The sequence below is a fragment of the Pelobates fuscus genome, chromosome 1, assembly GCF_036172605.1.
Source record: "Pelobates fuscus isolate aPelFus1 chromosome 1, aPelFus1.pri, whole genome shotgun sequence".
NCBI classification, from domain to species: domain Eukaryota; kingdom Metazoa; phylum Chordata; class Amphibia; order Anura; family Pelobatidae; genus Pelobates; species Pelobates fuscus.
The window spans coordinates 401,467,700-401,480,551 of record NC_086317.1 but is presented as its reverse complement, the minus strand read 5'-3'; the positions used below and the strand labels follow the sequence as shown (position 1 = coordinate 401,480,551).

General features: G+C 43.8%; 1 protein-coding gene across 1 annotated transcript; it reads right to left on the bottom strand.

The window, feature by feature from the left end:
- Positions 1-267: 267 nt before the first annotated feature.
- Positions 268-12,349, bottom strand: EEF1AKMT3 (EEF1A lysine methyltransferase 3). Its single transcript, XM_063427800.1, has 3 exons — positions 12,095-12,349; positions 5,380-5,491; positions 268-1,892 (listed from the first exon to the last, which is right to left on the bottom strand). The coding sequence occupies exons 1-3, from the start codon at positions 12,266-12,268 to the stop codon at positions 1,510-1,512; spliced, it is 669 nt and encodes a 222-aa protein (XP_063283870.1). The 5' UTR covers positions 12,269-12,349; the 3' UTR covers positions 268-1,509.
- Positions 12,350-12,852: the final 503 nt, after the last annotated feature.

The following is a 12,852-nucleotide window of genomic DNA, read 5'->3' as shown; positions in this document are numbered from 1 at the left end:
GACAAGGTCTCGGTTTGAGTTGTTAATAATCTGTTGGACAGTTTGCATGTGCATGAATGATCCCTAAATTCCCTTTGGAACACACTACAAACATTCATTCACAAATTGGAATCATCATAAATGAATGAGTAACTGAATGGAAATTAGTGGTGCACACGTTACTGGTATAGGCATCTATGATCTTCAAGGAAGATTATTTAAGACAAAGTAGATTATAAATGTAAAATTTTATTTTTAAAAACAAACTTCACATTTTGATTTACCGGATTTACTTTTTGTCTATGGAATATATATTTATTTTTGTATTTAAGGCATTTGTTACTTTTCTCTTGTGTTTCTGTATTGTGCTAGGTATAGTCTACTGTGCAAGTGGCATTATACTTTTATCAAATAGGTCTGAAGCTGGTTTTAAAACATATGCAACGTATAAGTGACATTCCTAGTACATCCTTGCATGGTTATGGTACAGCAAGGACCTCAGTCACTGTGTCCCTAATTAAAGTTGGTCATAACTGCAGATTTTCTAAAGATTTCAACCACACAGTGTACACTCTATATAGATCGCCACCTCCACTGAGGTTTTTCTGCAAAACGGTTAGTACCTCTACGTGTGCATACAAAGGATTCTTTCACATTTTAGTTCAGAATTATGCTACTGGTTGCACCATTCATATTAGGTAGCCACTGCAGATGCTATGTTTTAAAACATATGCAACATTTCGTAGAACATCCTTGCATGCTTATGGTCCAGCAAAGTCCTCAGTCACTGTGTCCCTCAACAAAGTTGGTACGGTGTATGAATGAATACTGTTAAGAAGCCTGATAGCATCCTCCAAGCATGTACTTGTACAACATTAAAAGCATAAAACACAAACAGAAAACAGTTTTAAACTTCTTGGATAACCTGACTCGTGTTTAGATTCATAACTGGACATCTTAAGCGAGTGTGCCCACTGTAAATCATTTCAAGGAAAGATTATTAAACACCCTGCAGATATCACTACATGGAAAAGCTGGAATTGAAAAGCAAGAAGAGTTAGGTTTTTAGCAATTTGAGCTCTTAATTTGTTTTTTTGCATGTCACTTAATAGAAAATGAAAAGGCACAACCAACCTCCGGTATATATCTATATCAATTTGGTCCAAAACCAGGCACATATTACAAAGTGTAAAAATATATCTTACGTTATCAATTTAGAGAGTGAGATACCTCAGGCATATATCAGAAATAGGTGAACTCCTCTTTAAGCAATACCAAAAGTATTCTTTAGAAAAGTACTTTGTTCAAGCTTGGCACCCAAAAGCCATAGCGCCCACGCCACCATGTATTAAACACAATAAGAAAAAAAATAATAATAGAATTGCAGTCTCCTCTACATGTTGACTGGGAGAGTTGACAACAATTTAGGAGCAGTAAAGTACTTCATGAAATATAGATTGTTTTATCTGGAAAGAAAGATTTGGAATTTGTTTTCACATCTAAAGATGCTCGTTTTGTTGCTAGTGAAGTTTAATTATGACATTGTGTAATTTTGTAGATATTTATATCCTCTTCTTCATCTCTCTGAACAACGTCTAAGACAAAATGTTGGGGCAAAATATCTTGGAAGAAGGTCAATGTCCCATGCTCTGAACGCATTTTGGAGGACAAGTATATGGTAGTCTGAGGGCCACAAAGATGCTTAAGAGTCTTAAGTAAGAGTGGGTAGGTGTCCTCTATGTACACAATGTCAGCTCCCAGGATGTAATCGAAGTCTTGCGGAAACTTGTCTTGGTCAAGGCCCCATGACAATGCACGGACTTTATGGAGATAGTCATCGGAAAGATTGGCAGCCACATTGGTTTTGATCTGGGACAGTGTGTGTGGAAGATCTGTCATAGTCACATCTCCACCTGCATTGGAACAGAGAAAGTTTAATTCTAAGATATGCCAACATAAATTAAACAGGCCTAAATGTTCTTTTTTGGACCAAATCACGGTTCAACAAAAGACAATTTTTCAAGGAATGCCTACTAATTTATTACTTTGTTAAGGAAAACACTGATGGTGATCTTCAGAACTGCAACTTTAGTGTTTGGTGTTAAAGTTCAGCAAAATGGTTTAACTCCTAAAGGTAAGATAGTGACCGGACACTTCTCCGTCTATAACGTAAACTGCTATGTAGGTGGGAGTGTTTCTTCAAAAGCAGCTCCTTCATATGTTGCAGAGACATCCTAAGGTGCCATCCCTACCTTGAATGCAGGGCCTAGTGGCACAGCAGAAGGTAAATATTATTTAAAAAGCTCCACCCTGAGGTAGTGTTTATAAACCTATTATGTGAAGTATATAAACCAGCTCCCACTTATCTGAAGAAAACATACATAGGTTCACCTCTACCTAAGTGACAATTAGAATTGTTATCCAGTTGCTGACTGGAAGGGGCCTATAGAACATTGCTGTGGTGAATGGCCTTAGGGAGCTAGGTAGCGGGCACATGCTGCATTTGTGGTTTTTGCAAACTTTTCAAGCTGACTTAGCCAAGGGAGCAAAAAGACTAGAACATGAAAGAAAGAACACAAAAAGTGAGTACTTTGTGAGGGGAAAAACTGTGTTTCGATCCAAATCGCTTTTCCATGCGAAACAAAATCCTTGAAAAATAAGGCCGCGATTTTACCTCTATTTTTTCATGCAGATTCCTTGAAGAAGAGGTGGGGGGGGGGGGAAACTCCTAAGCTGCTAGGGACATTTTGTATGGAGCAAAAAGCATGCACAAATGGCATTAAAACCTTGCACAATCTCCTACAATTCACAGTTCTCCAATTTTAGAAAAGCTCTGTTTTCCCATACAACCCTGGTGTCCCTGTTTAGGAGGGACAGTACCTATTTTGAGTCTTAATTTCTCTGTCCCACATTTTTTTTTATCTTAATATCCCTCTTTTCTAGGAGCTTTATATGGTTGGTGTGTGAGTATTATTGGTATGGAGCTCTGGTATACGGTTCCAGTAATAGGTCTTTAAACTACAATAAATGCATTCAGAAATCAGCCTGTGCAATAAGCTACATAGTTCATGCTAGACACAAATAACTGTTGATTTGATAAAATTCCCCAATTCAGTCTAGTCACATCTTGACTAATTTAACCTACATTTTGCAATTGGAATTGTAATTCATTACAATGTGGTGTTTAGTGAATACATCCTGCGTATTTGTACATTTTAATATTGTATATGATGCAGAAAGGGATGTGATGCAGACAGGCTCCTGCTGGGTCCATTGCGTGAGCACTCAGAACAGCAGTTCAACCTCGCCAGACTGCATAGGAATCTCTAAACCAGTGGTTCCCAACCCAGTCCTCAAGTACCTGGTACCTAACAGATCAGGATTTATGGATTACCCTGTTGTGTCTAAGGTGTTTCCCCCCTTAGACACAACAGGGCAATTCCTAAATCCTGGACTTGTACAGAGTATTTGAGGACTGGGTTGGGAACCACTGCTCTAAACAGCAGAATCAAACTAAGTAATTTTTTTTTTTTTTGTGATTTACAAATTTTTCCCCTTTCCAAATGTATTTCTCTCTCTTCTGTCACTCCTTATGGTTTACATCATGTGATGTCACATAATAATAATGATGGCATATATAATTAATTGTGCAAATTTGCATAGCTTTAAAAAAGAGAAAAGTGCTAGCCCTACCCGTGCATGTACCGGTAATTTACTTTTACATAAAAACTGCAAATGAAAGAACTTTGCTTATTACTATGAGGTCTATATCGACCCTTTGAGTTTAACATTTTGACTGCCAAATTATTACACAACAGTGTCCATAAAATGCATTGCCTAGCTCCAAGCACTCAAACGATTTTTGTACTTGCGGATCAGATTAATTGCTGGTACATGTATATTTTTTACTTGTATATGCATGACAAAAGGACAACACATGTTTCTACAGAATTTCATAAATAATTAATACCAGTCAGTTATAAAACCGCCTGACAGCTTGCAGCAGGATATTTTATTACACGGCATTTACCATATGGTGTATAATCAATGCATGCATACACTTTACAAACCAGATTTGGGGGGCCAAAGTCCATTATATCTTCCAGAAACTGTTAAAATTTGTACAGATTTTTGCCAAGTGCTTTGGGAAACATTGCTTATTCTGAATAAAAAAATGCTTAAATCTTTAAAAAGGGTTAAATCTCACGTGAATGTATTTGTATTGAACCACATAGAAAACACTTTTGGTAAATGAAATTTCAACCATGAAAGTTCTTGTGGCTGGAATTTTACTAGACCCCATAAGATCATTTAATGCACACTATATAGGCATCCAGATCACTTCAGGCCAGTGGCCCTGTCCTTTTAACTCTGCAATGTAAAACACTGCCATTTTGGCGATACCGCAATGTTTCATGACAGTCAGTAGAGGAGCTTCTACTGCAATAATAAAGTTATTCAGTCAAATGCTTGTCATAGAGAGCACGTGATTGGTGCAGTACAGTGTATTGCTGTGCATGTGCACTAGCCTCCTAATGCTAACCTAGAGTGAAGTATAGGATTGGCTGAAATCATCAAAATCGTGATTATCTCAGTCAAAGAAGACATGGCGAGACAAGCGAAATGCGGAATGCAAGTACAACTTACCTTTTAAAACCAACAAAGGGGGGCTGGCCCCTAAATAGGTAGGGAACACGCTAGCATTAGGATTATGTTTGATTTTCTAACTATATAGCGTTCCTTTAACATATACTCTATTGGAGCAATATGACCAGGGGTTACTATGCTAATACATGCAAATAAACATGTATTCTGTAAGAACAAATTACATTCTTATAGAACCAGACTCCATAGCATACACTCAAACGGATTTATTCATCAACCCTTGAAATGAAGATAATCATCAAGGAAGTTGAAAAAAAGTTTAAAATACAACCCAAGCAACAGAACGACTACAGCAAGCTGTAGTGGATATGCTGCAAGGCGTGCCGTCCTCCCCATTTAGAAGTTGTCAAACTGTTTTAAAGTTTGTTTTCTTACCCGGGGTCCATCAGGCGCTGCACACAATCTCCACCACAACTACAAGAGAGTCCGAATGCTTCTGGTCTGAGCTAAGCCTGGGTGTGCAGGACAACTAACAGACACTTCTAAGAAGGAAGTTCTTGCTCACCTGAGGCTGTAGTGGAGGCAGGGAATGGACCTAAGGTTAGACCTCAAACTGTTCTAAAATGGATTTACTGCTGACAATATGGGAGGGGGTGGGGTGGTAAGATCACTCCTGTTTTGCTTAATAATTGTGAATCCCTTATGGATTCTCTATGGTTCTAGATTAACTTAATACAAGAAGACAATACTTATGGATATGTATACAACCCAATGTTGTACACATCACTAACGTACCCAGCAGAGACACCAGAATTCCCACAATTCCAGTTCCAGCTCCCAGTTCAATAACTTTTTTTCCTTTGAAATTCAGCTTCTGTTCCTCAATAAAATTACAAAAAACAAGTGCCTAGAAGAGAGAAAGAAAAAAAAAGTCCATTAAATGTCATCTCTTCACTGTCAAAGGGTTAGCTTAGAAGCATAAGGCACCATAACAACTTCATCTAAATTAAGTTGTTATAGTGCCAGGCACACTTACCTCAAGGGGTAAAAACCTCTCAAACTGTTTAACCCCAAGGTTGCCACCAGTGCTTATCTCAAACCGCAGAGTTTGAGTATGGTTTAACCCCTGAAGGTAAGGGTGGCCTCCTTGCACCATAACATCTTCGTTTAGATCAAGTTGTTGTTGTGCCTGAAGTGCCCCTTTAAACACATTTTATACATCTGAACATCTATAGACAAAAAAAAGGGGAAATACATGTTCAATAAGAATGTAAACTATATATGATTTTAAAATGTTTCCAATTCATAGTTTGAGCAAATAGTCTGTATTTATCCCCAACCCTTATAATAGGCAAGATGGTAAAATCTCCAGTTCTGTTGTTTTTTTGGCATAATTTCAGATTAAGAGTAGAATATCATAATACCTTGTGCATTTATGTGTACATTTAAAGGTTACTCCAAGCACCATGACCACTTCATTGATTTAAAGTGGTCATGGTGCAGGAGTCTGTATGTGCAGCTCTTTGCTTTGAAATGCTGCACATTTTTTACCATTTACAAGTTTTACCATTGGTAAAATTGGAGGTGTAACTCCAACTCTGGCAGCATCATAGGGATGTCATCATCCAACCCAGGCTGGCCAATAGCAGTCAGCTGACACTCTCAGCCAATGACTTTCAATCTCCATGACTTCCAGCTTTTGCAGCCAGCAGGAGCTGAAAGCCTGCCACTGGACCTCCAGAGAGCACAGAAGTCTGGCAGGAACCCAGGTAACAAGGCAAACTTCTGCTAAACGGTTTGCACCTAACCAGAACTGTGCTAGGACTGTAGTGGGTATGGTGCTTGCAGTAACCCTTTAACGGCAATTTCTTATTAATAAGCACTGACAGTATATATAACCAACAATCAGTGGGCCCGCGCCGGGGACATCATCCCCATACACCAACCTCACAGTGATGCTGCCCGCACCGGAGTGCTACAGCTTGCAGGGTACAGCACCCAGCAACCGGGAAGCTTGCCGACGACGGTCGGCGGACACCGCGCCACAGGGCGGGACAATGAGACCCAGTGGACCTCTTGTGGTACTATACAGGGACTCTTCCACACACCTAGGCATGAGCTGTGTTCCCCCGGACCCTTATTTTTTGCTCTGCCGGAGCTAGCGGTCACCCTAGCCCTTCATGCTAAGATGCACACCGTATGCTGTACCACTCAGTGCCTCATTAGATGTTGCTGTAGCTAAAATTATCAATAAGAATGCATGCACCCTATTTACGGTAGTTGTTTTTTGGTTAAGTTTCCTACCTATGGACGGAGACAGCACAGTGTGTGATGTTATGCCTGGTGGTACCCTATTTCTTTGCTATCACTCTTGGTTAAGCTAGAGACCTCTAAATCTAACACAAATGTCAGTATGCAACTCAGAATAAGTTCCTTATCTGTCATAACTAGTAACTGACACCTGGTGTAACTTTTGCTGCAACTACCTTACTTTAAAATATAAAATGTGCTATGCCCTGAAATGCCAAACAGTTACTGTTGAATGACAAGTTGTCACTGGCTGTTGTGGCATTGCTTGCCTCACTGCATTTCTCGTGCACAATAAAATAAAGAATTAAAATTCAAAAAATTACTTGTATATTGGGTTTTAAACTACACCTTTGCAAAACAATGTTATAGCAACTATTCGGTCGATTTCCCTGCTCAGTACCCTAAGCTTATTAGAATGGCAATTTAGAATTTTTTTTTAAAATGGACATTAGGATTCTATGTGGAGCAGAATATATTTTTGTTATAAAGGGTTTGTAAAGATTTATAAGTAAATATATCTTGTACTAAAATATAGTGGTGGTATATATTCACATGCCAAATCATTATTGAATGGCAAATCCCCTCATTCTTGTTAAATACTTTCCTCCTTTTCTCTAGCAATACACAGCATATAATGCATCATGGAAGATTAGAAATTTGGTTAGTTGAAGGTTCACGGTGTGAAAATACCAGACAGTTCAATTCAAGTAATAGGACTTAATGTCGTCAACAAATTGTTAGAATGTGAGGCACACGGAAACAGAAGATCACATTAGGTTGTAAATAGAGACTTGGCCTGGGATAGGTCTAGACCATGGGTCGTCAACCTGGTCCCTACCGCCCACTAGTGGGCGTTTCAGGATTCCAGGTGGGCGGTAGGGATTTCGGCGGCTAAATCCTCTGTTTAAGAGAGTGGGTGGCTGGGCTGGTGTGGCTGACAGACCTAATCATTCTGATTAATCCTCCCCTCAGACTGTGCCAGCCTGTCAGTCCGAGGGGAGGAAGGAGGAAGGAGGGAGGAGCTGGGGGCTGGTGTGGCTGCCAGCAGCTGCAGGGAGACCTCTCAGTCTCCCTGCACACTCTAAAATCATTCCGGTCGCATGCCCCGCCCCCAAACAGAAGCTCTGCCTCCTGCCCACAAGCTCCACCCCCACACATGTTACTGGGAAGCTGCCCACCGTACCAAGAGGACACTGAAAGGTATTTACCTTTTTCAGCCCCCTACCCACCATTCAAATGCCCCCACCTCACAGACAGTCCCTCTACCCACCTCACAGCCCCCTACCCACTATACTGCCCCCCTACCCACCTCACTGCCCCCCTACTCACTATAATGCCCCCTACCCACTATAATGCCCCCCTACCCACCTCACAGCCCCCTACCCACTATACTGACCCCCTACTCACTATAATGCCCCCTACCCACTATAATGCCCCCCTACCCACCGCACAGCCCCCTACCCACTATACTGCCCCCCTACCCACCTCACAGCCCCCCTACCCACCTCACAGCCCCCCTACCCATCTCACTGCCCCACCCACTAAACTGACCCCCTACTCACTATAATGCCCCCTACCCACTATAATGTCCCCCTACCCACCTCACAGCCCCCTACCCACTATACTGCCCCCTACCCCCCTCACAGCCCCCCTACCCACTATAGAGCCTCCCTACCCCCCCTTACAGCCCCCTACCCACTATAGAGCCCCCCTACCCACCTCACAGCTCCCCTACCCACTATACTGCCCCCCTACTCACATCACAGCTCCCCTACCCACCTCACAGCTCCCCTACCCACTATACTGCCCCCCTACCCACCTCACAGCTCTCCTACCCACCTCACAGCCCCCCTACCCACTATAGAGCCCCCCTACCCACCTCACAGCTCCCCTAACCACTATACCGCCCTCCTACCCACCTCACAGCCCCCCTACCCACTATACAACCCCCCTACCCACTATAGAGCCCCCCTACCCACCTCACAGCTCCCCTAACCACTATACCGCCCTCCTACCCACCTCACAGCCCCCCTACCCACTATACAACCCCCCTACCCACTATAGAGCCCCCCTACCCACCTCACAGCTCCCCTAACCACTATACTGCCCTCCTACCCACCTCACAGCCCCCCTACCCACTATACAACCCCCTACCCACTATAGAGCCCCCTTACCCACCTCACAGCTCTCCTACCCACTATACTGCCCCCCTATTCACCCCACAGTCCCCCATCCACCTCACAGTCCCCCTACCTACTATGCAGCCCCCTACCCACCTCACAGTCCCCCTACCCACCTTGCAGTCCCCCTACCCACCTCACAGTCCCCCTACCTACCTTACAGCCTCTCTACCCACTATATGGCCCCCTACCCACCTCACAGCCCCCATACCAACTCACAGTCCCCCTACCCACCATACAGAACCACTACCCAGCTTACAGAACACCTACCCACCTTACAGCCCCCCCCCCCCATCCACCTTACGAAAATCGAACCAGATAATATTTAGTCTCGCAGCATCAACCTCAAGGACCTCATTAATCACTAGTAAAGGTAATTTCAATTTACTTTATTGTTTTCTCATTAAACTTTATAAAGTTAAAAAAACATTATAAACATGGATAAAGTAGAAATAAAAAGATAAATGTACGTACATTTATTTTATTTTTAAAAACACCCTCCTTTCTAAAAAATATTCCGCACTTGCGCGAAAACTGGTGGGCGGTAAGGAAATTTTTCCATCAAGAAAGATGCATTAGTGGGCGGTAGGTAGAAAAAGGTTGACTACCCCTGGTCTAGACTCTAGCATGACAAATTCCCATACCTTAATTAATGGTCAAATTCTGCAAAAAAGCATTACGTAACCTCATGATTGTATTCAGCACTAGAAGAAACCAGCAGCTTTTTGAGTAGTATTGAAATCGGTAAAAGATTGAATCCTAGAATCCTTTTTCAACAGCATTCCATGATTCAACAGTGAATCATGGAATGTAAATATGATAGAAGAGGTGGTATAGCGGATACTAGTTTACATTTATCCTATCTGATGGTGGGATGGCTATTGGGGAGAAACAATTTATCCCCTAAAACACCCCAATGGAACCAACATTAGGCAGCCACTAAAATCCGGCCAGTACATCTCTTTTTTTTTTTTTTTTTTATAAATGTGGGGGCGATATGAAATAAAGCATGTGTGAATTATGGTTATTGAATAATAAAGAGATCGTATGTTAAAGTATCACACAGTAAGAGGTCCACTGGGTCCCATTGTCCCGCCCTGTGGCGCGGTGTCCGCCGACCGTCGTCGACAAGCTTCCCGGTTGCTGGGTGAGTCTGGGTGCTGTACCCTGCAAGCTGTAGCACTCCGGTGCGGGCAGCATCACTGTGAAGTTAGTGTATAGGGATGATGTCCCCGGCACTGTCAGATCCCATGCAGGACTCGGCAGCCAGACTTGCTGGATACACAGTCAGATCCCATGCAGGACTCGGCAGCCAGACTTGCTGGATACACAGTCAGATCCCATGCAGGACTCGGCAGCCAGACTTGCTGGATACACAGTCAGATCCCATGCAGGACTCGGCAGCCAGACTTGCTGGATACACAGTCAGATCCCATGCAGGACTCGGCAGCCAGACTTGCTGGATACACAGTCAGATCCCATGCAGGACTCGGCAGCCAGACTTGCTGGATACACAGTCAGATCCCATGCAGGACTCGGCAGCCAGACTTGCTGGATACACAGTCAGATCCCATGCAGGACTCGGCAGCCAGACTTGCTGGATACACAGTCAGATCCCATGCAGGACTCGGCAGCCAGACTTGCTGGATACACAGTCAGATCCCATGCAGGACTCGGCAGCCAGACTTGCTGGATACACAGTCAGATCCCATGCAGGACTCGGCAGCCAGACTTGCTGAATACACTATGTGATCCCATGCAGGACTCGGAAGCCAGCATTGTTGGATACACGGCATGATCCCATGCAAGACTTGGCAGCTAGCCTCGCTGGATACACTGTCTGATGGTAGCCATCCTCGCTGAATACACTGTCTGATGGTAGCCATCCTCGCTGAATACACTGTCTGATGGTAGCCATCCTCGCTGAATACACTGTCTGATGGTAGCCATCCTCGCTGAATACACTGTCTGATGGTAGCCATCCTCGCTGAATACACTGTCTGATGGTAGCCATCCTCGCTGAATACACTGTCTGATGGTAGCCATCCTCGCTGAATACACTGTCTGATGGTAGCCATCCTCGCTGAATACACTGTCTGATGGTAGCCATCCTCGCTGAATACACTGTCTGATGGTAGCCATCCTCGCTGAATACACTGTCTGATGGTAGCCATCCTCGCTGAATACACTGTCTGATGGTAGCCATCCTCGCTGAATACACTGTCTGATGGTAGCCATCCTCGCTGAATACACTGTCTGATGGTAGCCATCCTCGCTGAATACACTGTCTGATGGTAGCCATCCTCGCTGAATACACTGTCTGATGGTAGCCATCCTCGCTGAATACACTGTCTGATGGTAGCCATCCTCGCTGAATACACTGTCTGATGGTAGCCATCCTCGCTGAATACACTGTCTGATGGTAGCCATCCTCGCTGAATACACTGTCTGATGGTAGCCATCCTCGCTGAATACACTGTCTGATGGTAGCCATCCTCGCTGAATACACTGTCTGATGGTAGCCATCCTCGCTGAATACACTGTCTGATGGTAGCCATCCTCGCTGAATACACTGTCTGATGGTAGCCATCCTCGCTGAATACACTGTCTGATGGTAGCCATCCTCGCTGAATACACTGTCTGATGGTAGCCATCCTCGCTGAATACACTGTCTGATGGTAGCCATCCTCGCTGTATACACTGTCTGATGGTAGCCATCCTCGCTGAATACACTGTCTGATGGTAGCCATCCTCGCTGAATACACTGTCTGATGTAGCCATCCTCGCTGAATACACTGTCTGATCCTATGTAGGACTCGGCAGCCAGCCTTGCTGAGTGCAGTCTAATCCCATGCACAAAGGACTCGGCAGCCAGCCCTTCTAAAGCCACGCTCTTTTCCCATTCCAAACTCGGCGCCCAGCCGTCCTGAATGCATTTTGATCCCACGCAGGACTCGGCAGCCAGCCGTGCACGGTCCCCGTACCCATGAGTATCTGTTAGTAAATCTCCCGATACTCACCGCATCCCACACCGGAGCGGCCACCCCCAGTTTAGCGCCGTAGTGCTCGGTGATGCGCATTTCGCGGCCGCAGAACCTGTAGCGGGTCTCCTCGGTGTATATATCTGAGAAGAGTGAGCCCAGGTCCCGCGGCAGCACTTCGCTCAGCCCGCTGTCCGCGTCCGGCCATTGCATGGTTCGGGGTCGGTGAGATCTCAACGTGTGACGAATCCCACCCAGGCTCACTCCGATACCATGCTACTTCCTGCCATGGGGGCTGCAATACCAGCGACCGCCACCAGGGCTCAGCGTATGCCCTGCTCCATCTAACACACACACAGCATGGCTTGAACACAATACGTGACGTGTCATTTGTTGATACAGACATCGCTCATTCTGTATATTATTATTATTATTATTTATTTATTTATTTATTTATTTATATTTTATAAACCGCCAAGAAATATACAGTATATCTAAATACTCACAGTCTGTGCTCACTGTACACACTGATATCTTTATAGAATGTTATCATACTTGCCATCCATAAAGTGACAAATAATTCTTCTTTTTTTAAATTATTATTATTTGCATTCCCAGCAATGCAATATAACAAAATAATATATACAATATAATACAACATCACACTGTACTTGAGAAGTAAGGTAATGAGACAGGTAACAGGACAAGCCCTCATGTCTGTCCCTATCTAAGAGGGGCAGTTCTTTTCACCCAAATATCTTCTATAACCCCACTGTCCTTTATTGCAGCTCAAAATT

What these genes read in the sequence shown, in the direction of transcription:
- EEF1AKMT3 (XM_063427800.1), bottom strand. Translation starts at nt 12,268, where the DNA reads ATGCAATGGCCGGACGCGGACAGCGGGCTGAGCGAAGTGCTGCCGCGG. An exon ending in CCGCTCCGGTGTGGGATGCG is followed by an intron (nt 5,492 to 12,094) that starts GTGAGTATCGGG and finishes TCTCTCTTCTAG; the next exon opens with GCACTTGTTTTTTGTAATTT. An exon ending in AATTCTGGTGTCTCTGCTGG is followed by an intron (nt 1,893 to 5,379) that starts GTACGTTAGTGA and finishes GTTCCAATGCAG; the next exon opens with GTGGAGATGTGACTATGACA.